At 42.0% G+C, this 23,960-nt stretch overlaps 1 protein-coding gene across 2 annotated transcripts in view; it reads left to right on the forward strand.

Moving 5' to 3' along the window:
- The window catches only part of wwp2 (WW domain containing E3 ubiquitin protein ligase 2), a 65,515-nt gene that overhangs the window by 23,950 nt on the left and 17,605 nt on the right, over positions 1-23,960 (forward strand). For both annotated transcript variants that reach the window (XM_056386910.1, XM_056386911.1), the window contains exons 7-10: positions 3,696-3,859; positions 4,552-4,798; positions 6,623-6,712; positions 15,174-15,348. In XM_056386910.1, coding sequence (XP_056242885.1) covers positions 3,696-3,859; positions 4,552-4,798; positions 6,623-6,712; positions 15,174-15,348 — 676 coding nt within the window. The remainder of the gene's footprint in view (positions 1-3,695; positions 3,860-4,551; positions 4,799-6,622; positions 6,713-15,173; positions 15,349-23,960) is intronic.

The following is a 23,960-nucleotide window of genomic DNA, read 5'->3' on the forward strand; positions in this document are numbered from 1 at the left end:
GTGTACATGTTTAAGTGCATTACCCTGGTAATAGATAGATAGATCGATAGATAGATACTTTATTTATCCCCTAGGGGAAATTCATGTGTCCATTAGCTCATTGTTGATAATAATAAAAACAGTTAATAATAAATAAACAATAATAATTACATCAGTCCACTTCCTTTGGCTGAGGTGTTGTATAGCCTGACTGCAGTGGGAACAAAGGATCTCCTGAACCTCTCTGTTCTGCAGCGCAGTGAGATGAGACGTTTGCTGCAGCTGTAGCTGCTTCTCTGTCCTGCCAGAATGTTGTGGAGAGGATGGTTGGTATTGTCCAAGATGGCCTCCATCTTACATTGCATGTGTTTCTCCACAACAGTCCTGAGTGAGTCCAGACTCCTGCCAAGCACAGACCCAACCTTTTTGACCAGCTTGTCCAGACTCTTTGTGTTCATATCGGACATGCTGCTGCCCCAGCAGACTGCAGCATAATAGAGTACACTGGCCACCACTGTCTGATAAAACATGTGCAGCATTTCACTGCAGACGTCAAAGGACCTGAGCCTCCTGAGGAAAAAGAGCCGGCTCCGCCCCTTCAGATAGATGGCATCTGTGTTCAGGGACCGGTCCAGTTTACTGTCCAGGTGCACACCTAGGTATTTATAAGTGTGCACCACCTCAATGTCCTTCCCTCGAATGTTGACTGGCTGAAGGGTGGGCCTAGACCTCCGACAGTCGATGACCATCTCCTTGGTCTTGGAGATGTTCCGAAGGAGGCAGTTCTTGTCGCTCCATTCACTGAAGGCCAAAGTGAGTAAGTGTATTAGTTGCATTAGATTGAGATCAGCTCCCAGATTAAAGAAGCAGCGGGAGAAGCTGAGTGATGAGCTGCTGTGGACGGGATCGGCAAAAATGTGTTTTAGTCACTTTAAGAAATACCCACAGAAAAGAGGTAACATCAGTTTAAGTGTTCGCTTTATTTTGAACATTTTCACAACTTTATCTGCCGTCCAACGGCCCTTTACACTGGAACCGTTTATGAACCGTTGGACTACCTTATTCCCACACACAAACAGCTGATCTGTGAAGTAATACAGTGTGCACTGTAGTTGCGCTTGTGTGTAGTAAAACTGTAGTTCAACAGTTCACAAAGGAAAGGGCTGTTTGGCTGTGAGATGAAATGGAGAAAATATTCAAAATAAAGCGAACATTTAAATTGATATTAGCTTTTTTCTGTGGGCCTTTTTTTAAGTGGCTAAAATATGTGTTTGCAGACGACCCCGTCCACAGCAGCTCATCATTCAGGTATTGTGCTGATTCTTCCGCTGCTTCTCTAAACTGGGAGCTACTGCAGGTAATACACTGACAATAGATAAGTACCTCACACAACTCCGCGTCAAATAACCTGAACTATCAGTATCACTTTAAAACATGTTTTAAATTTTTTCCAAATTTATTAAAAATCAAAAACTGAAATTTGTCATTTACAAAGGTTTTCAGACCCCTTAATTCAGATTCTGTAGAAGCATCTTTGGCAGAAAGTTTCAGGTCTTCTTGGATGAGTCTCTACGACCTTTGCACACCTGGATTTGGTCAGTTTATCTCATTCTTCCTGGCAGATCTGTCAGATTGAATGGGAAGTGTCTGAACTGCCATCTTCAGGCCTCTACACAGATGCTCTATGAGTTTTAATTCTGGATCTTGGCTGGGCCAAGTCAGACACTTGTCCTGTAGCCATTCCAGACCTGTCCTGGATGTGTGTTTCTGGACATTGTCGTGCTGAAAGGTGAACCAGTCTTGGGTTGTGTGCACTCAGGGTCTCCCTGCTGCTGCTGCTGCTGCTGAGGAGCCCCTTCACACAGCATGATGCTGCCACCACCATGCTTCACCATAGGGATGGTATTATATGTGTGATGAGCAGCGCCAGGTGTGAACCAGACTTGATGCTTGGTCTTGTAGCCAAAGACAGAAAGACAAAGCTTCTTCCATTTCACAGTTACTGAGGCCTCTGTGCTTTAGAAATGGTTTTATACCCTTGTCGTCATCTACGTCTCACCACAGTTTCATCAGAGGTCGACAGAGAGCTCCATGGTTTGGTTTTTGTCCTGACCTGCATTGTGGATTGTGGGACCTTATATACACAGGACTATGCCTTTCTAAACTATGTCCAGTTTACCACAGGTGGACTCCAGTCAGGTTCAAGACACATCTCCATGATAAATAAAGCAAACAGGAGACACCTGACTGCAGCCAAAGCAAAGAGTCTGAATACTTAGTATACAAGATTTTTTTTTCTTTTTTTTTATAAAATTGTAAAAATTTCTAAAAACATATTCTCACTTTGTCATCATGGGATTGATGGGCAAAAAAAAAAAAAATTTTATACATTTAAAATGAACTCAAAAAGTGAAGGTGTCTGAAGACTCTCTGTATATGAGGGGGCTGGGGTGACCCGGAGCAGAGGCCTCGACCAACTTTAAATAAGTTCATGACTTTTGTCTTAAACTGAGAAACATCCACATGGACACACATGGAAAAGCAGCTTTTTATGCATCTAAATCAAGCACAGTTCATTACAATGCTCGTTTCAAATCTCTGGACGTTGTGGTAAAATAATAAGAATAATAGCACAATAATAAACTTGCGTAACCTTTTTCTGAAACACTGTTTGCAAAGCGCTTATGAAAACCATAAGACCCGAGGCATAATAGTAATCAAAATAAATGGAAGAAAAGAATGGAGTGGAGGAAGTCCGTGCCAGTATGGTCGGTTGAAGCACTTGTGCAGAGTGCCAGCGTGTTATTCCCCCTGAATGTGGTTTCAGACGCCGCTCTCACTGGCTAGAATGGATAATAAATAGTAGAGCAGGCTGCATTCATTTCAAAGCTTTGCGGTGTGGCTGCATGGGGTCAGATGGTATTTCCCTCTAAACATTGTAGGGGGGCATTAAACACAGTTAAGCCAAGAGCCCAAACCGCCGCTGTCATGGAGAAGCAGTCAACATCTCCATCCAGTTGTGTTGGAACCGACGCCACAGACAGAGGAGAGGAGATTACTCCTGTTCTGCCATGATGAGACACACACATTGGGTGCACAGTACATACACACACACACACACACACACACACACACACACACACGCACCAAGAAGTCACCACTGTTGATTGTTTCTTCCTTCCTCTCCTGCTTCTTCTCCTCGTTGTGGCAAATAAACAACTGAGCGCAGCCCTGAATCCGGTTTTCTGTTAATGGCCGTCCAAACTTGGCCTCAACATTCCTCGGTCCTGGGGAGGGAAAGCCAACATGTTTATCTTTGTATAAAAGTTCTTGTCAGAAAAGCAAAGTTATATTTAGTGTTTGGAAAATATGAAGGCGTTCAGAGAGGAGAAGTAGCCAACTCCGACACCTCTGTGTGTGTTTTTGTGTCCTGCTTTCACCCATGTACACACTGGTACGTGTGCCAGGCCTGTTCCCCTGAGTCAGGAACAACAATAGGTCTGATCCTTAATTGTGAAAACAAAGCTGTGCGGTGATCCACAGGAACCAAATATAAAAGAGAGTCAAAGAACACAAAGCAAATCTTGATGTTTCTTTGTCTCACCTCCCCTCCTTCCTGCCTTTCCTCCTCATCGCCTTCTCTTTCACCCCCCCCCCCCCCCCCCCCCCCCATCTGCTCCACATCCTGTTCCCTCTGTTTCTCTTTCTGTTCACAGGAGTAACAGGCACTCGGTGGGGGGTTCGCAGAGTGGCTCCCCAGGGTGCTCCAGAGGGGTGTTTCTGACTAATGGGGAGCTGACTGAGGAGCAGATCCCTGGGCCGGGCTCGTCTGGTCGCCGTCAGTCCTCCAAGAGTCAAGGAAGCCCAGGAAACAGTGCAGGTATATGAGACACCCTATTACTGTGTTACACACAGACTCAGATCTGTTTCTGAACGGATTCTGATGATTTATCAACTTGAGCTGCTGATAGTAGTTTGTGCAGATATCCATCATCTTTAAAGGGAACTAAATGCTGTTCTGACTGCTACATATAACAGCATTGTTTTGCATCAGTGTGCACAGCAGTTGTGTCCAAATGATTACTTCACAAAAAGCTGAGTTCTGTCTTTATGCATCACTCAATCAGATTCGTGTCAAAATCACAAAGACTTTGAAAACTTAATTTCGCTCATTAGTATTTCTGATGAAACGAATTGATTTGCTGAGTCACTTAGCTTCTCCATTTAGCCTTTCTGTGACAATATGAAATTAAAGAAATGCTTTATTACTTTTCCTGTGACATTCCTGGTCCTCCATACGGCGCTGGTTAAACCAGAAGCCTTTTCATCATTCACCTGAATGTTTTCTATGTTAGTCCACATTAGTTATGGAAGATTTATATCTGAACAGTTCAGCTTGTAAATCTGAGGCCTCTGCAGCAATTTGTTTGTTTACACCTCCTCAGTAGCACATGAGTACAGTGGACTAGTTATGGCTAGAAAATCCACATTACCACATCAGCTGATCCTGAGATCCTGGTTTAACACCATCTTTCCATTTCTTTTGTCCTTTTGTCCTTTATCTTCACTCAGACAAAGTTGAGTTGACGTCAAATGGGCTGGAGAACAGTCGAGGGGGCGTTGCCCGCCACACACCTCCTCCACCCTCTCCGTCCGTCCGCTCCCCAGCCGCCAGCAGCAGCAACGGTAGCCCCTCTCCAGGTCAGGACGCCCTGGGTCCGACAACCCCGGCGGCACCCACCCCCAGCGCCACCTCCAGCACAGAGCAGGCCAGCAGCAGCACCACGACAGAGTCGACCACAGAATCTCTCCCGGCAGGGTAAGAGTCAGTGCATCAGAGCAACTCACATTCACACAGTAATGAAATACAGTGTTGCTGTAAATTATTTCATTTACTGCTTCTTCTTGTATAATAAAATATTATGTTCCCATAATTATTATTGGCTTCATATTTAACCAAGAGGGAAAGAAAAAAGATCAATAAAAATACTGAACTAGAAATGAGCCTGCAATGGGATCCCACCAGCGACACGCCCATCAACATGTTGACTTTCTGACCCTTAGTACTCAGTAGTTATTACTGCATTATTACATGAGTACTCAGTGGTCACGGTTCAGACCACTCCCATCTTTTACACAACCTACACACCTGTAAAGTTTTGTGACTGTATTTTGCACTGACAGTGATGTGTCCACAGACAGACAGACATATAAACAACAGACAGAGGCCTAAAAGTTCTTCCAGACATGTTTTAAACTCTGTAAAAATCATCTGTTATGATTCATATTTTCTTTAACATGATTTTCCACATAAAAAGTAAAAAAAAAAAAAAAAACTGGATCTGAAGCTCATCTCCTCTTACTTCCTGATTGAGAATTGTGGATCAGGCCTTGGGCCCCGCCCACCACCTGCTGTCTCCAGGTGGACAGGTGAAAGAGCAGAGAGTATCAAGATGGTTAGAGGAGGAAACATCAGAGAGACTCAGCCACATGTTTGAGCCTCAGTCAGACCCAGACTCAGGTGAGGAGTCTGAGACCAGAACCAGAGACTAGCAGACGGATCAGAACGGTTAGCGCAGTTAGCATCTTTTATTTGTTTATGTTGTTTGTTAGCTTGTAACTGGCAGTGGCTGACACAGTGTTAGTGGTTGTGCTAATGCTAACTCTCTCTCTCTCTGTATTGACAAGGTTTCAGGTTTATTTAGCCCCGCCCCCCGTCCCCACAAGTTGACAGGATTGGTTCCTTAGGTTTGTGATGTATGAAACCCTGGCTGTCTGAATCTGTTTGAGACTGTCATTGGTTCACTGCAGTTCAAGGTGGAAACACTCAGTCATGGTGTTGATGATCATTTCACTCTTCATATGTCTGTATTATATAAAAACATCATATGGACGTTAACACTGGATTTTCATCAGAGGGTCTTTAAAACCTAAACTTCCTCTGATAGTTCCTGCTACATTAGGTGTCTCCATGACAAAAATGTTCCATTATGATATACATGCACGCACAAACACTACCATCCCCACTATCACAGCTGGTAATAAAAGATCAAGATCCTACTTTTAGATATGGAGTTCATATGTTCATAAACTGTTCCTTTGGAGAGTGAAGCAGACAGGTCAAGTATTCAAGAGTCCATGATTCTAATTCCAGTTTGCTGTGGTGGGAGGTTTGTTATTAAACCATGACATAAAAATATTCTTACTTGCAGCAGCTGCAGATTTAACTGTATTGATTTGTTACTGTTTCTCTCTCAGTTCAGGGCCAGAGAGCTGTACTGAGATGAATTACAACAGGATTCTCTGGCCAAAGTAAAACCGAAGAATAAAAAGCTCCAAAGATAGATGTGATATATATTTGAATAATTACAAGGCTGTTGATGTCACTAAACAACTTACGTTAGTGAATGATTGCAGGTGATTAAGACAAACATGTATTTAGAGAGCTGCTGTTTCCTCTGGGTTCATGGCATCAATACGCCTCTCTGTCTTTGTTGGTCACACACTGTTACACACTGAGCAGGTGGTGTGGGACTCTCCCTGTCCCCTCTAAATAAAAATCTAAATGGTCTAATGGAGAGAGAGATTTGCTTGCTGTAATCAGATGAATTATACTTCTCTCTTTCTCACTGTGTCTGTTCAGCTGGGAGCAGAGGGTGTTGCCTCATGGCAGAGTGTACTACGTCGACCACAACACCAAAACCACAACCTGGGAGAGACCACTGCCACCAGGGTAAGGCCTCTTGACGTTTTATGTGTTTTTGTGGTGATGTATCGATTAGACAAGGTCAGGCTGTGTTGTGACAGCATTGGGCTTTTATTAAAAATGAAATGAAAGTTACTGCCTGACCTTTGGTACAGAAAACAAACATGGTCACAAACAAGGTTTCCAAACTAAATGAAAAACTGATCCATGCGCTTGATAAACTGGCTAAGACACTTATTTCTGAGAGAGTGCTTTCAAATGCTCCATCTTTACATTTAAGATAGTGAATGAGGTCAGTGGATGTGCCTTTTTTATTACATTACATATACATTACAAAAAAAGTATTTTTGCTTCAGTGGAGAGTTTAACTACACAGACTGAACAGAAAACAGAAGCTATCGTGTCTTTTTGCCAGTGGTGGTTCTGTTGTGTCTCTGTCTTTTGTGAGAGGGTGAAAAGGAAATTAAACTGGACATTGATGTAATATAAATATAATCTAAGGAGAATGAAATGAAAATAAAATAATAATAATAATAATTTATATGATATCCTGTCAGTGTACAGTGTGTATATATATATATATATATATATATACATAATGTATATAAAAATAGTGTAGAATAATATGATAATAGGATGGTGCTGTTAAGTATTATTTGTATAATATAGTAAGGTTCTATTATTATAATATAATATGCATTATTATATTATGTAACGTTGGGTCGCCCTATGGCCCGCTGGGGTCCCTGGACTGATGCTTGGGGGCAGGGGGGCGAACACCCCCTTAATCCCCCTCACCCCGCAACAGCTAAAGACACACTATTCTGCACCACAACTGTAAGTTTTTATTAATTGAATTATTATAACTTTTAAAAACTACACAAATAGAACAAAATATACAATCACAGTACATACCAATTATATACAAGAATAGAAAGGAAATGGTGTATATATGTATACAATTCCTAAATTGCACAAATCCTTCATCCCACAAACAGATCAACACACTTCAGAGAACCTAATCATTACACTACTGAACACTTCAAACAAGACAAACACGTATGTGGTGGTGTGCAGACTAGTTTATTATTCTTAACAATTCCACACAACCCAGAAAAATGAGTTGTGTGAAACTACAGGTCTGTATTCACAGTATTATGAATGAATTGTGGTTCATTTGGTAGCTTTTCCTGGTGTCACTGATTTTACTAATTGCATTAGTACTGTACAGAGATACAAGTGCGCTATTTGATAGATTCCCGGCTCCAGTGGGGAGACCTGTGGTCAAACTGCTCGGGACAGGCAGGTAGGAATCATAATAGTAATAGGTCAGTTTTTGTATATAGATAGGCAGTTCTAATATGAGTGAACACCACTTTCTTTAATTGGAACATAATCCTCTCCTGTCTGCTCTGGTGGCTGGTTGCTGGTTGGCTGCAAGCAGCAGGTGCAGGCACCAAAAATCAGAGAGGCTGCTCACTGCAGAGCCAGTGAAGCTGACATCAGAAGCTTATTTCACTCTTTTCAAACAAAAAAGGTTTGAGCCGCACAGCGTCTGAGCTGCTGCCGCAGTGACTGAGTGTGAACCAGAGGCTTCTCTGTGGGGCTGCCAACAGCTAGCACCTACGGTTTGCCTACATGTGACACGTTTAGGGAACATTGGTAAATTGTAGCCTCTATTGATAGTCTGTATGTGAGGCGTTTGGGGTTTGGACAGCTGTAAACTGTAGCTACGGAGAATAACCTGGGTTACAGTCTCTCCCATCGGTCACACCCTGCAAATAAATTCTCAACCTGTGGGAAACACTGTACGTCATAATGCCACTGACAACAATGGAGACACAACACAAGACAAGATGGGCTCAGGAGTCCTTCTTCTGGGATTGGGATGGAACAGGAATCTTTTTTTAACCGGACCGGAGTGAAAATCCACTCCTGTGTCACCCTCTAATCCTCACAAACGTTTGCCAGCCGCTTCAGTACAATAGCGCTTATATTGGGATCCGGAGAGTCATATTTGCTGGAACCTACTGTTTCTTCTCATCTTCACATTCTCTCCAGAGTGAGACTTGGGTTTCACTGTTATGCAGCAGACAAACAAGTTGATTGCATTCTGTTTTGCACAGATTTTAAACACCTGATAAAACAAGTTTGTAATTGTGGACTTTGTAGATAAAATGGACTTGACTGGACTTAACTCCTGTTGAAATGTGATTGTTGAAGAAATACCAGGCCCCTGCAAAATGAGTAATAGTTTATCAACAGCAAAAACGAATCTAGAGATTTGCTGATGAGCTACATTTCAAAAATGTCAACATACTTTGTGTCTGTGCTTCAGTTTTTAGTTTGCTGTGATGTGCAATGCATAAAATCCTGCAGGTACAGGTCAGAAGCTTCAGTTCATTTTCACATCAGAAGGGGGGAAATGTGACGTCAGGGACTTTGACTGTGACATGATTGTTGAACCCTGTTCAGACCTGGTGTTAACATGTGTCTCCACTGACCACCGGTGATCAGATCTCACTTCCTGCTTCATATGCAAGTTAACAGGCATGTGTTGTTCTTAACCAGTCAACAGAAGGGTCTGTGTGTGTGTGTGTGTGTGTGTGTGTGTGTGTGTGTGTGTGTGTGTGTGTGTGTGTGTGTGTGTGTGTGTGTGTGTGGTGTGTGTGTGTGTTGTGTGTGTGTGTGTGTGTGTGTGTGTGTGTGTGTGTGTGTGTGTGTGTGTGTGTGTGTGTGTGTGTGTGTGTGAGAGAGAGAGAGAGTCAGTCAGTCAGTCAGTCAGTCAGTCAGTCAGTCAGTCAGTGAGAGCTAGCGAGAGAGAGAGCGAGTGGGGCATGGAGGGGATGAGCGAATTAATGCTCCACTCACAGCTCTACAGTGAAATCAGGTTTTATCCAGTTGAAATAGTAAAATATTGCCGGTTCATTATAAACTGTGTTGGGACTAATCAGACTGTGACGGAGGACGTCAGTAGAGGAGCTGGTCCTTCAGTGTGGTCCAGGACACATTCCCGTTCACATGCTTAAAAGAATGTGTCCACATGTGGTCCAGAGTCCGGACCACCTCCAAATGTGGTCTGAGTGATCAGACTTCAAATGTGTCCTCAGTGTGTCTTGGGTGTGTTCACACCTGAACTTAGAGCTGAGCACCTGTGATCAGGTCACCTGAGACGGAGGTTGATACCAGGTGTGAACAGGGCCGCGGTGTCAGACGGGCTGGTTTAAGTTTTTGTGAAACTGATGATCTCCTTTTTACTGAGAATGGAACCAAAAACAAAACCATCCAGTGAGCAGCAGTTCTTGTCACAAAGCTCTCCATAGAATAACTTCACACAGTGTACTCAAAAGACATATTTGTAAGATTGTCTTATAACCGTCTGCAAAGCAGTTCTCTTCGTGGAGGTTATACTCTGACAGGTTAGATAAAAGTAAATGGTGCAACACAGCAAGTGAGCTACAGCAGCTTTCTCCATTTTCAACTCTCTGGCTCTCTGTTCCCTCAAAAGTCAGCGCTGTTAAAGACAGATGGCTGTTAGTCAACATGTCAAAATTTATCAAAGTTGAGATCAATACTCAATTTTAAATGCTGGTGTGACTGGGAAGCAGCTCCAGATGTTCACATGGTTGGACATTTGCAGCTAAAGTATAGAAATGTTTCCAGGAATGTTCATGTTCTCGTCAGCTGCTTCTTGTTTTATGTTTTATGTTCTCACTTATAACAAAACACATAACTGGACCTAAATCACAGAGTTGATTGTAGTGTTTGTGTGCTAAGCCGTCATAATGGCAACACAGTTCTCTCCCTCTCTTTGTGTACAGCGTTGCGAGAGCAGAGTAGTCCTGCCAGAGTCCGGCCCTTTTATGACATTTTTACTTGCACCAATTATTTATTGATTTTCACAGTGTGTGTGACTGGGTGACAGAGAGAAAGGGAGGCTGTTTTTAGGAAAAGGTCACCCCCACTTCTCCCCAAACCTCCAACCCCCATCTCAGTTTTTCCATACAAGGAATGAGAGCATGGGGGCCCAGAGAACAGAAGTCCTTTCTTAACGCCACATGTACTTCCATCCACCACTATGTTGGCTGCTGGCCGGTGGCCCTTCAGAGGATCAATTAGCAGGCTAATGCCAGGCTAGCACTCCAGATGTACACACCAGGAACTGTTTAGAGGCTGGGGGGGGGGAGTTGAGCAATCTAGGTTTGGAGGCTGAAATAAAGAAAGCCATCCTAAGCCAGACTAAAGGAGAGCTTCTGAGTCACACTGCACTTTATCTGATGTACTGCAGAGTTTGTAACTAGTCATCACAGCCTCAGCCACTCTGGTTTGTAAGTTGCATGACGTTATGACACATTTCTTTTAGTCTAACAGTAGAAAGACCTTTTTAATGAAAAGCCATCCTGTGTTTACATAAATCTGTACTTGTCAGCATCGCATGACAACGTTATTTAGACAAACTGAAACAACAGAAATTAGTAAGTAAATCAACACTGTGTGTTTATATTCAGCATTGAGTTTCAAAACATGGTTCCATTTTGACTGAACTGTTCTGTTTAAAATGATCAGTCTTGGTTTTCTAAGGCCAAATGGACGAATCAAAAGAACAGAGCTTCTGTACAAATAGTGATATAGCATCACAGCCGGAGTGAGCAGCATAGAAAGTTTCCTGCCACTGCTGTGGACATCTGAAAAAGACAACATCGGTGGAAACACTGTGCAACACCAAACTGACTGAGTGAAAATCAGAATGAATAGTGAAACAAACCCAAGTAAGAACAGTTTTCATCTGACAGAATTTTATTGACCGTTAAAGCTGGAGTCCAGAGTTTTACCTCTAAATAAATATTATATTCAAGCCTTTTCCAAATGAGTTCACACAAAGCTGAAGCCTCTAAGCACCAGGTAAAACCTCTTGGTACTTTGTTAGGCTATACATACTGGGGTTTTAAATCTGGTGTCTATGGTGACATTTGTCACAGAGGCTTAAATAGATTGTATTACGATGATCATGCTCCAAGAAAATACTTGTTAATGACTCATGGGTTAGTGTCTTTCAAATTTATATGATCGTAAATATTATATCAGGGCACTTTGAATAGCTTCAGTCTCCAGTGTAATAAGTGTTCTGTAAGCGGTTGTATTCAGTTTTAACAGTTAAACTTACAAGCTGTTAAACCAACCGTTGAATCAAAATCAATCAGTGGATGAGTTTTTTGTCTTTTCTAATTGCTTTTGTGGATTTAATATTTAGGGCATGATACAAATTCAAACCTGAAAAAGTAAATGTGTGTCTTTCCATCAGCAGAATATCACTAGTAAACTCTAAAGGAAGCATCAGATGATGGGCCAGAACATAATGAAGAAAGTGAGAAATTGATAATCGAGAAACTGATTTTATTTAAAAAAAAAAAAAAGCAAGTGGAATTTTCTTTGTTACTGCTCACATGTTGAGCTGTAGCCACAGTCACATATAATACGTTTGACTGATTTACTAAACTGCTCTTATTTTATATCACATGTATGTCGGCTATTTCAGAGTTCTGTCAAGCGAGCAACAGAACCTTTGGAACTTTCTGCCAGAATCTTTCAGAATTAAAGCTCACAATAGCTTGAAATGAAGCATTGCTCCAAAAAAAACCAAATACCCCCTGCCTGAGCGTTCTTCAGCTGCGCTAAAAGGATACAGAGTCTTAAAGCAGATTGCTCAGTTTCATTTAGTCAAACTCTGTTCCTATAGAAAAGTGAATAGAGACAGGAGCTCAAGGTATTTGCTGTCAGCCGACATGGTGATGAATGAATGGACTGTCCAAAAGAAGAGCAAGAACGTACAGCATAATCTTAATCTGGACAGTTGGTGGTGAGGAGACTGTACACTTCTAGTTCCAAGAAATACATGGGGTAGATAGTTGTTGACATGACTGGTACAAAGAGTTAAAGTCAGATAGCAGAACTAAGTAGAGACTCTCAGACAGGCCGCTGTGGGTTCTGGGATTTTCCCTGGCTCCAGTAAATAACTAGCCAGTGCTAATATCAGGGAGGGAACAGTGTTTTCCTGCCTTTTTAAAGGAAGTTCAGAGGCACAGTGGTCAGAGAGACTATCCTTCAACCAAATAACTCCCTGTGTTTGCAATCATCCACACTGCTGAAGTGTCCTTGAGCAAGACACTGAGACCTACCAGCTCATTGGATGCTGTCCTGTAGCTGAGACTGAATTTTGCCCACAAGAGAAAACAGCTTTTCCCCTCAGAAGACAACAAGGTATCATCAGTTTTTAAATCCTTACATCAGCTATTCTAGTTAGCTTTTATTCCTGAGAAAAAACTCTTCAGGGTGATCATGTGGGTTCAGTTCTCACAGGAGACACCAATGCTAAATATGTCAGCACTATGCAAAAAAAGCCTTCAGCAAAGAGGCATGAGCTTTAGACCTTAGAAATGCCATGCCACAGTGCATGCAGTGGGGTCTGAGACCACTTTTCCATAATGGTAAATGACTCCATAGGGACAGTGCATAATGCTCAATGAGGTAAAGACAGAGTAACGGTATCATTGGAGCTGGTTAACATCTGTGTTCCTGTGTCTACCATATGCTAATCATGATAAGTTGCATGGAGCACGGTGTCCATGGCAGTAGACCACAGAGAGAGCTGCTGGGAGAAAACTCGTCTTCTACAGGAAGTAGATAATGTTTGTCCAAGTCTCCATTTGCTTTCCTGAAGAACAAAAAGATGTGAATAAGGGGTTTGAAAAGTCACAAAGGGGATAAGTTGTCAACACTGCTTGTTTGCGCCAAATCATTTTTGAAAGAGTAACAGTGGAGTAGCTCCAGCCAACCAATGGTGTCATTTTTATTTTTTTTAAATGCTGAAAAAAACAATACAACAAGGATAGAGGGGGACAGAGAAAGAGATACAGAGGGTTGCAATGTGCACAACTTGGCAAGCAATTACTCTGATTTAAATTAGTTAGTGTTTTTTGAGGGGGGGGGGGGGGGGCGGGGGCAGGCACTATTTCCTTCCTCCTTAAAGTAACATTTTCCAAACCTACAGAGCCCAGCTGCTCTGTTTAGCATTTATGTGGTGTATCTTTTTATAGTGAAGCCAAAACAAATCCGTGGCCTAAATAAAAAACAGTCTTACGGCTGGGACACTGATACCATGCTATGAGCACCCGCGACCTGTTCTCATGCTGCAGGCACAACATGAGTGGTTTTCCACACTACGATCGGACACAGTGAAAGAAGTAATTCACCTTGATTACATGCTTGAGATTTGTTCTCACAAACTCCAATAAGAACCCCCCATCTGAAGATTTGGCTGTTCCCAAAACTCATCCACAGAGCAGAAACCATTGTGTAGACTAATTTTAATGTAATTTTCAATGTAAAGAACAGTACTGCAAACTTGGGTGACAAATAAGTTCATCCTGTGGTTCACCAGTAGAATGCTTTTAACGAGCAGTAACAGAAGAGTGTTATTTCCTGTTAATTTCATGTGAATGGACACACAATTAAAATAGTTACTAGTGCCCATAACAAAAAAACTACCTGAGAGTTACAGGATGTAAATACACTGAATTCCTGTTGCCTGAAAAAATGTGGCTATAAACAGACTCAGAAATGGGGTGGGGCAACCTGGTGGCCTTGGTTTTTTCAGCTGCAGTCTTTGAACGGTAACGACCACTTAAGAGAAACACTGAACAAACCAGAGAAGAAGAAGGTCATAGAGATACTACAGATAGTAATGAAAGGTAAAAAAAAAACCTCATGGAGCTACAGTTTTGTGTGGGTGTGTGTGTGTGCGTGTGCATGTGCATTCACAAGCCTGTGGGTATCTGCACTGTGTTTTTTTTGTTAGCAAACGGAAGTGAATGTTGTTTTCTCTTCCAAATTCTGTAGCGCTTAAGTCAGAGATATGAGAATAGCAGCAGAGCAGCAGTAAGGCCTGTGTGTGTGTGTGTGTGTGTGTGTGTGTGTGTGCGTGTGTGCGTGTGTGTGTGTGTGTGTGTGTGTGTGTGTGTGTGTGTGTTTCGACTGAGTCTATATCTCAGTCCATGTCCAGACCCCCTGTCTCAGAGGAAGGGCAGGATATACACAGAGTAATGGCACTCAAAAACATGGCATCACCCATTGTTTTCCCTCATTATTGTAACTGGGGGCTGCCATTGTCTTAAAGTGAGCAGCATTATCTCTTTTGTGTTCTTCCTCTCTGTCTTGCCTCATCCCCAGTGTCTTTACATGTCTACTCCTTCATCCCCTCATCCCTTGCTTTTCTTTTCCTTCTTCCCACTCTCTGTCTCCACCCTGTCACTCTCTCACTGTTTTCTTTCCTTTTCTTGCCTTTTGTTTCTTTTTCCTTGTCTCTATAAATCACTGCTGTTACTATCAGTTGCTTTTTAAAACAACTATCCAGTCCTGACGAGCTTAATAAAGTTGTTGTTGAAAGCTCCCAGCCTCTCTCTCACTCCCCCCCTCTGTGTCATCCCTGCAGCTGGGAGAAGCGAGTGGACCAGCAGGGCAGATTCTACTACGTGGACCACAACACCAGAACCACCACATGGCAGAGGCCCACGGCCGAGTCGGTGCGCAACTACCAGCAGTGGCAGAGCCAGCGCAGCCAGCTGCAGGGCGCCATGCACCAGTTCAGCCAGCGTTTCCTCTACCAGGTACTCCAGGTCTTCACTGCTCAAGTTTACATGCACATTACGCTAGTATACATGAGATAATGAAACGTCGTCCAGGCGAAGGTAACAGGGATTTGTTTTTTCATTTGAGTTGCATTTGTACCCCAGGAATGTCAATACCACAACATATGCTATTTACAAATTCAGCTTGTACAGCTTTCCTTAAAAAATTGGTGTGTTTACCAGAGAGCTGGAGTCAGTGTTTTAGCCAACATGCTGTGATGTTTGACATGGAGGACAGAAATCTCTGACAATAGCTATGTATCAACCATAGACTGTAAAAAAAGATGGACGTAGCCTTAATGATGTCACCCACAGGTTTCTGAAGAGCAATTTTGAAGGTCAGAGTGAGCTGCCCCACCGTTGCCAACTTGGCAGTGTCTGACTCCGCCCCTAACTCCTAGCTAATCCAAAAATGGTCAAAGAGGAGGGGCATATATGGTGCCCCACTTCTTCCTTTATGGCATGCCAGTTTGTGGCAAGCATACGCTTACCCACCTGTAACTCAAAGAGGCCACGCCCTCAATTCTCCATAACTTTAAGCCTTAATAAAATGTAAACAGGTGAGTTATATAAACAGTCATGAAGGAAGAAATTAGCTCTAGAGACCAAAACAGTTTTTGTACCAGGCTGTAAACATGTTTATTTCTGCTGTAAAGTTGGACATTTTAACATGGGAGTCTATGGGGACTGACTCACTGTTGGAGCCAGACTCTAGTGGTCATTAGGGGAACTGCATGTTTTGTCACATCAGTGTTGGCTTCATTTTTCAGCCTCGGAGGTTGATGCTTGGTATCAACTTGAATGATAAAACAAAAATGACCAGATGAAAATTTTACAACAACTTAGCAGAGTCTCGAGGGAAGAGTGTGCACCACTGCCTCACAACCTTCTAGTGAAACTAGACTGTTTAGAAAGATAGAACCAACGTTGCAGTTCTTGAGACGACAGTACCATCATTTGAGTCGTTTACCTCATTCTTATTTGTTTGTCACTGCTCTTTTTGAATTTGTGTTTGGCGGAATTAAAGCCACAATATGTGGAATTTTGGTTGATGGAGGAAACAACTGCTAGGCGGTGATTCTAGTTTGTCACGACCACTGGAGGCACCAAAGACAGAAATTCCACAGATAGCTACTTTAAAGTGGCATTATTCTGTTTTTTCAGCCAAGGCAGAACTCCACAACATGCTTCTCTTTGTTTAGCAGGTAGTTGCTATTTGTCTCTTTGTCCTTTGGTGCTGGACATATAGTGTCCAGTGGGTCTATCTGAAAACAGCTACCTGCTGATGCTACATATGAGGCTAAAGAGAGCAGTGAAATCAAAAAGATGAACTGAGATTCTAAAACAGCCAAGAGGAATTGCACGGTTGGTAATTATTCTCTTTGAGTTCATCACTATGAGTGACACCTTTCATGTTACACAACATCTTCACCAGTTAACATGAACTCCAGCTGGCTGATGTTAGTGGCATCAGGATACATTATTGATACTGTGGGGACTTTAACAGAGATGTCTCAGGTGACATCTCCGGGGGGTATTCCATCAATGTCCCTACGGAAATCCGCACTTACTTGTAAAAGCCTGGTTTGAATTAACGTCGACTTTCAGACGACAAACAGAAAGAAGGGAAAACGAGCCGTCTTCTTCTCAGCAGTGGAGCAAAACCTGCTGATTGTCACCCATCCTGTATAGATTGTCCTGTATTTGAAAATAAAATGCATTCAATAGCTACAGGACGCAATTAGTCCGTATTTTTGTACGCATCATTTAATTTATAAACTATGCTGTGAATAATGTAATGTCAAGCAAAACCAAACCAGTTACAGCCTACAGGTGGATTGTAGAAGTTTATCAGTGAGCAGTAGATTGACGAGCTCTGTGCTATGAGAGAATACACGTATGATCAGCTTCTTCAGGTAAAGTCAGCAGTACGGCGCCCCGATAGCTCACCTGACAGAGCACATACTATAACAGCTTTATCCTAACCGAATGGCACAGGTTCGAGTCCTGCCTGTGGCCCTTCATGCATGTCATTCTCTCTTGTGGCTATCAGAACAAAGACCAATGTGTCTATTTCCAACTGAAGCCTATATTATAGTCTTTGTTAGCCTATTTTACACAATAACCAATATAAGTAACAAGGCAATACTCAGTAAGTTGATCATGCTAAAATTAAATCCATTCACTTAGATGTGGGACTGAAGGTTAAGATAGTTATTTATTTTATAATTCATAAATATAATTGATAGCCTACATTATTAATATTACAATGCACAATTTAAAATCTCTGGATAAATAACTATATCAATCTATCCTGTATAATTCATAAACATATTGCTACACATTTAAAGAACAAATGCTAAGGAAAAAAGTATCAAACTATCCTTTGGTATTTAAGCCAACTGCATTAAGCTATTAACATTGTTAGCCTGCTATGGACTGCTTTTTCCCTTTTTTTTCCTTTTCCAGTTTTTGTTACTGTCTGAATGTCTGATGGTACCACTCTTTGTCTGTTTAGCCATGGTGGCTGTCACTGCTCGTGCTAAATGCCCACTTCCTGAACTGTTTATTTGAAACCAGCCAGAAAAATGAAACAAATCCTGTGCAGCAGAGGATTAACCCAGACCCAAACCCAAACCCAAGCAAGACACTGGAAGTTTCAGTTTAAGTTTTGTATCCTCAAAGTTAAACACATCAGACATTATGTTTGAGTTGTGTGTTTTTCTAGTTTTACCCACTTCTTCTGCAGCATCACACATTACTGCTGGGTAGAGTTTCTCTGTTTCAGCTCACATCAGTTAGAGTGACAACAGTGATTTACTTTGTTTAGATTTGCGTTTCATCCTCACACACGCACCTCAGGCCTGAAAACAATCTATACAAGTTTTAAGTAAGTTCAGCGTTGGATGCAACACAGTGCGGTTTAGTCATTGTCCAACAGTCACCAGACACCGTCTATTGGGGGTGGGGGGGGGGGTTAAAGATGTTATTTGAGACTTGTTTATAGCATTTTTCCAGTGGAGTCAGTCAGTGTTCGGCCGTCTCTCTCTGACAGTCGCCGTCCTCTCAGTGAAGCAGCCAAGGTCAAACTGCATCGACTGTAAAAACCTAAGGGACTAAAACAACAGAGCTTTCTCAATGAACCATTAGTAAAACCAGCCTTAAAATTCTTACAGGCCTCTATAAAAACACCCCACCCTGCACTCTGTGTACTAGTGTTTCAGTTTTTATGCAATTTATGTGTGCACTTGTGTCTACAGTTACGTTTGTCTTTGTTTCTTTCTCTGTATCTCGCTGTGGCTGTTTGTGTGTTTGCAGTGTGTGGGATTTGGTCATTGTGTAGTTGTTGTCATTGAAATGACCTTTACCTGGTACATTATACCCATAAACCATCATCCATCATCCTTTTCTTTAACTCGTATTTCCACATAATGCTGTCAGTGTAGTGACGATGTCCGTCTATGGTCAGGGTTCAAATTCTGAACAAATGATTGAAATGTTCAGCAGAAATGTATTATTTAGGTCCATCAAAAACATTCAGCGTTCAAAACCAACTTTTTTGAAGTGAGTCATTTAACTTCTATCTGACATCTGGGCAGTTAAGCGTACAAGCAGCAGGAACAGAACTGCTTTGTGAAAAACATCAGAACAAGTGAACTTAAAACGTTAACAGGTGTTGAGGTCGGTAACTTCCACTGATTTATAGTCAACTGGCATTTACAGTAGCTCTTGGCAGGTGATGCATTTGGTCCCTGGTAATATAATTACTGTTTACTTTATTGATTGTAACACCAATGTTATTACTGTAACTGAAGTGGCCTTCTGTTAATGCTTCCATTTCATTTCCATTCTCATTTACTCATTGAGAGATGCTTTTATCCAAAGCAGCTTAGCAGTGAGGGACAACACTGAAGCTTCACACGTCCTGATGGAAATATTCAAATCACATGAATAGGAAGGAGTCAGGAGAGAATGATGTACTCGCTTCTCTTCTCAGACTCGATATCAAACCCCGAAAATATCAAATTAAATGTTGGACCAGATTCGTTTTTCCAGCTGCTCGTGTTAAAACCATATAAATCACTCCTGTATTTGAGAAGTTAGCTTTGTTAAATGAACAAAAGAAAATAGTGTTGCAGGAAAAAGTGTTTGTATTCCTTGAGGTATCAAAAAAAACTTTGTTATTGTCATTGAGCCATTTTCCTCTGGAGGACTTTGATATAACATGTAGTTACTGTTACAGATTCTTCTTGTTTCTTCTGTTGTCTTCCTGGTTTAGAGACAAATTCCTGGGTCTAGGTTTTGGCAGAGCTCAGGATGTGATGCGAAACACAAGCAAAGCAAAGGCCACTACAACCAGTAGTTTAATACTTTACTTACCCAACAGCACATAAAATGACAGAGTTATAGTTGCTTTTATAATGATTTATATCTAAAATGTCCCTTATTGTAAAATACAGTGGAAATGCTCACAGGGTTCCTTAAAGCTCAGATAACAGGTTGCTACTTTCTTGCTGTAGAAAAAGGCTCCTTAAAAAAATTCAAATGATACCGAACCCTGTTCTTCTCCTCTGAACACCTTCTACCTTTGGATTAAAACATCGTTACTTAAGTAAGATTTTATCCGACTCATTCATGTGCAGCTTTATGATGCATTTTGATGACACACGACAGATTTGATGATGCTAGCAGAGATAACTATTTGACTCCCTGTGTCTGGGTTTAGCTATTTTAGCTCAGTCAGACAGGGAGGACCATGTTTAACGATGTGGATAATTTAAAAATCAAGAAGAAGACTAACCGGAGTGTGACTAATGGCCAGGTGACCCTGTATGTAAACATTTCCAGTGATGTCAGATTTCATGTGTGAGGTACAAATGAGTAATCAAACAAAAACACAGTTATGAGCAGTGTGTCACTCGAGGCGGTGCCGTCCACGGTCTGTCCTCGCTGGGACAGAAACATTCAAGTTTCCTCCCTCCCTCCCTCCCTCAGTGTGTGTGAGAAAAGCCAATAGGCAGGTCTGCCCTCCATGCTGATAATACACTGCTCTGTCTTGGAATGCCCACACTGCTGATAGCAGGGACTATTTATGGCCCCAGTGTGTGTGAACAAGGAAGCACACATAAAAGAGCTCATAGTTAAACCTTGAACACAGCAACATGTTCCACTGCCCGACTAACACTATAAAAAATAATTACTCAAACTTAATTCATAATTACTATATAACAATCATTTATCAGCCTCTCGTGCCTTGAAACACCAGGACACGTCAGCGTCCTTTACTGTGTGTGTGTGTGTGTGTGTGTGTGTGTGTGTGTGTGTGTGTGTGTGTGTGTGTGTGTGTGTGTGTGTGTGTGTGTGTGTGTGTGTGTGTGTGTGTGTGTGTGTGTGTGTGTGTGTCTGTGTGTCTGTGTGTCTGTGTGTCTGTGTGTGTGTGTGTGTCGTTATGTGGTTATAAATGTGTGTGTAGGTCCCTATTGTTAAATCACATGCTCTCCGTGTGTGTGTGTTTGAGCAGATGTGTTCACAGGCCTGTAATGTTGAGGTCAGGTGCCACATTTCTTTTCTGTAACACATGACAACCAAAGAGGGTCAAGGGGCCGGTAGTCCTCTTAAATGAACCATAGTGCTGTACATGGGCACACACACACACACACACACACACACACACAGACACACACACATACACACACATATGTTGTGTGAAATTGTATCTGTGCAAACTCATGAGCACAAGCAGCAGAGCAGCATTGAATGTTTATACTTTAGTTACACACGGACAGATACACACTTTCTAGCTGGTCCACGGTGGTGGTGTGTGTTTGTGTTTGCAGAGTAATTGCAGCTCGTTAGGAACCCCAGAGAGAGCAGCCTCAGAGTCATTAACTGCCGTTTCCGCCCAACACCCCCACCCCCCATCCCCCTTCTTCTACCTCTGCCAGTCTCTCTCTGTTCCTTTACCTCCATCCTTTCCTTAAACCCCACCCACCGATCTGTTCCCTCTCCAAAATCCCCCTTTTGTGCAACGCACTAAAATGTCTTTGCTTTTTATCGCGGCTCATTATTGATAACTTGTGCCTCTTCATCTTTCTTTTTTTTTTCTGTTTTTACCACTCTTCACCCTCTACCCTCAAATCGGTCCTCCGCCCCCTCCTCTTACCTTCCTCCCTCCCCTCCCCCTTCCCCTCTCGCTCTCTGACTTTCTGTCCATTCTCGCTGGAACAAGGACCCTTAACAGCACCACCTGAATCAGCCCTGTGTTTTATCACTTGCAGCTCTGAACAGAAAAGTCACACACAACCACACGGCTGCATGTCACTGGTGTTTACACACAACCCGTCAGTGCTCAGATTTCCAGAAAGCACTTTTGTAAGTGGTTTTTTATGAATGGACAATGAACATAACTTATGGAAACTGCACTGATGTTGTGTTAACGTTATGTTAAGAGGAAAGAAATAAAGAGTCCTTTGATGCTACAAGTGCAATTTATGTTAGTTTTAGACCTTAATAGAAACGTCTCTATGATAAAACTGAAGGACTGTGTCTGAGCAGATTATGTTCTTCTGCATGTTACAATCTTATGTTTAAAATACATGCAGCTTTATTCACACCTTAAAGTTGCTTTCTGACATTTTCCAAATCGCACTAATAGGCCAACAAGAGATCATTGGTTTACTTGATATGTGTTTACATTTTGGTGACAAGTGACATTAAGTGAATGTTCCTGTTTGCTGGATGCACAGACAAGTCTCACTGCATTATTATTAATACTGACAAAAAGTTAGAACCCTGATGTTTTCTCAGGAAATTCCTGGAGTTATAAGGAGCCTCTTGTTTCTCTGACTTGTACACAGTATTTGCCTTTATTAGCAGTGGACATCAGAAGTAATGATGTCCTCTGGAAGTGTATGTCACATTGAATCTAAAAATATATGTATCATGTCTGTGTCAACTGAGATATGAAAAGAAAAAAGGACTCAAAGTTTTTGACACAAGTCGTGGCAATCTGGCATTAAGGGTTTTAAAGTAGTTTATCTGCCTCCATGAGCTGTTTGAAAAGCATGGCTCATAATTGGTGGTTTTCTAACATTGTGGTGGTGAGACCAAATCAGACCCATTTTTTTTTTACTGTTTAATGGTTCACTCTTCAAAACTACCTCATACCTGTTGAATTCTTCCTACAGACAAACATTTTCTGCTGAGGTTAATCAAGCTGAGCGGTCGGATGCTGTTCCTCGGTCTGCCATTTTTTTTTATATTGGAAGAAAGTCTTAATTTACCCAGAATTCATTGTACCACAGTCTGGCTTAAGATAATCAAGAACTAAACTGCTTCGTGCACCAGATGAATTCAGACTCTGAAGTCTGACTGTTGGTTACGTCTAAGACACAGTCTGTCTGTCTTTGTGAAACCAGCTCCTGAACTCTGCCATGCACCTGTCCCTGTCACCTCATGCAGCGTCGTTGCCTTATGTCTCTCTCATCTCACCTGGTATTTAGTTTCTGCGGATGTGTGGATAATGGTTGAGCGCATTTTCCTGATGAATATTAAGACTGATGGTCGTTCACATAGAAATCTGTAAAAGATGAGCATGGAAGTTCATCAGAAAATCCAACTCAATGATTCACTCATTAGATTTTTCTGAGCTGATTAATTGATCAGCAGAAAATTAATGCGAACTGGTTTGATTGTCAATTAATTGTCATTTCTCCTTTGAGTAGAACAATGCAAATGTTCAGCAGCACAAATACTGAGTCGGAGTTAAAACACACTCTATATGAGACGAGGAACAAAGTTTCAAAGCTGGATCAGTCTGAAACAGATGAATTACCACTTTTTCAAAGTGTTTGAATGACTGATGAACTCACTGACCTCCTGTTTTTCACTTTCTCTCCTGGTGTAGAGAGAGCTGCCTCTCTGCTCTCTGCAGAGCTGGAAAACAAGTGGTAACTAAAGTTTACAGCTGTATAAATGAATAGTTGATCTTCAGTAATGTTGAATGACTCTGGAGCCGCTGTGGCGGTGAACATGTTCTAACGTGTCACCAGCTGAAATCGCCATTTTCACCTGTGGTGCCTTGAAACAGGCCTTTATGGCATATTCCTTCCAGATCCATAACACCCAACCTTTATTTCACACGTTTCTGCCAACATGCTGCTTTTCCCTCTCTTCCTCTCCCTCCCTTGTTTTCTCAGTCTCTCTTTCTTTTCCTCCCTCCAGCCTCGCTCTGTCTGGAAGCTGCTGAGGAGCTGAATGGTCAGAGCCAGGATGAAGTCATCATGTCTTTATATCATTATATTCTCCTTTTACCTTTTTTAGTCACAGAAAACGCAAAAGGGTGGGGTTCAGGGGCATAGATTGGCTGTCGGTGCTAGCGACACACACACATACACACACACACACACACACACACACACACACACACCCTTAAACCCTGTTATGTGCCCACTCTTACTCCTCCAGCAGACCCAGTCCTTTCCATCCCAGCTCCCTCAGAGTTTCCATGACAGAGCCACTTTAAATGGGCACAGTCACATTTCTTTTTGGGAAATGCTGTGTAAAGTGACGTTGACACTTGGTAGATAATA

The sequence above is a fragment of the Seriola aureovittata genome, chromosome 10, assembly GCF_021018895.1.
Source record: "Seriola aureovittata isolate HTS-2021-v1 ecotype China chromosome 10, ASM2101889v1, whole genome shotgun sequence".
In the NCBI taxonomy this organism is placed as follows: domain Eukaryota; kingdom Metazoa; phylum Chordata; class Actinopteri; order Carangiformes; family Carangidae; genus Seriola; species Seriola aureovittata.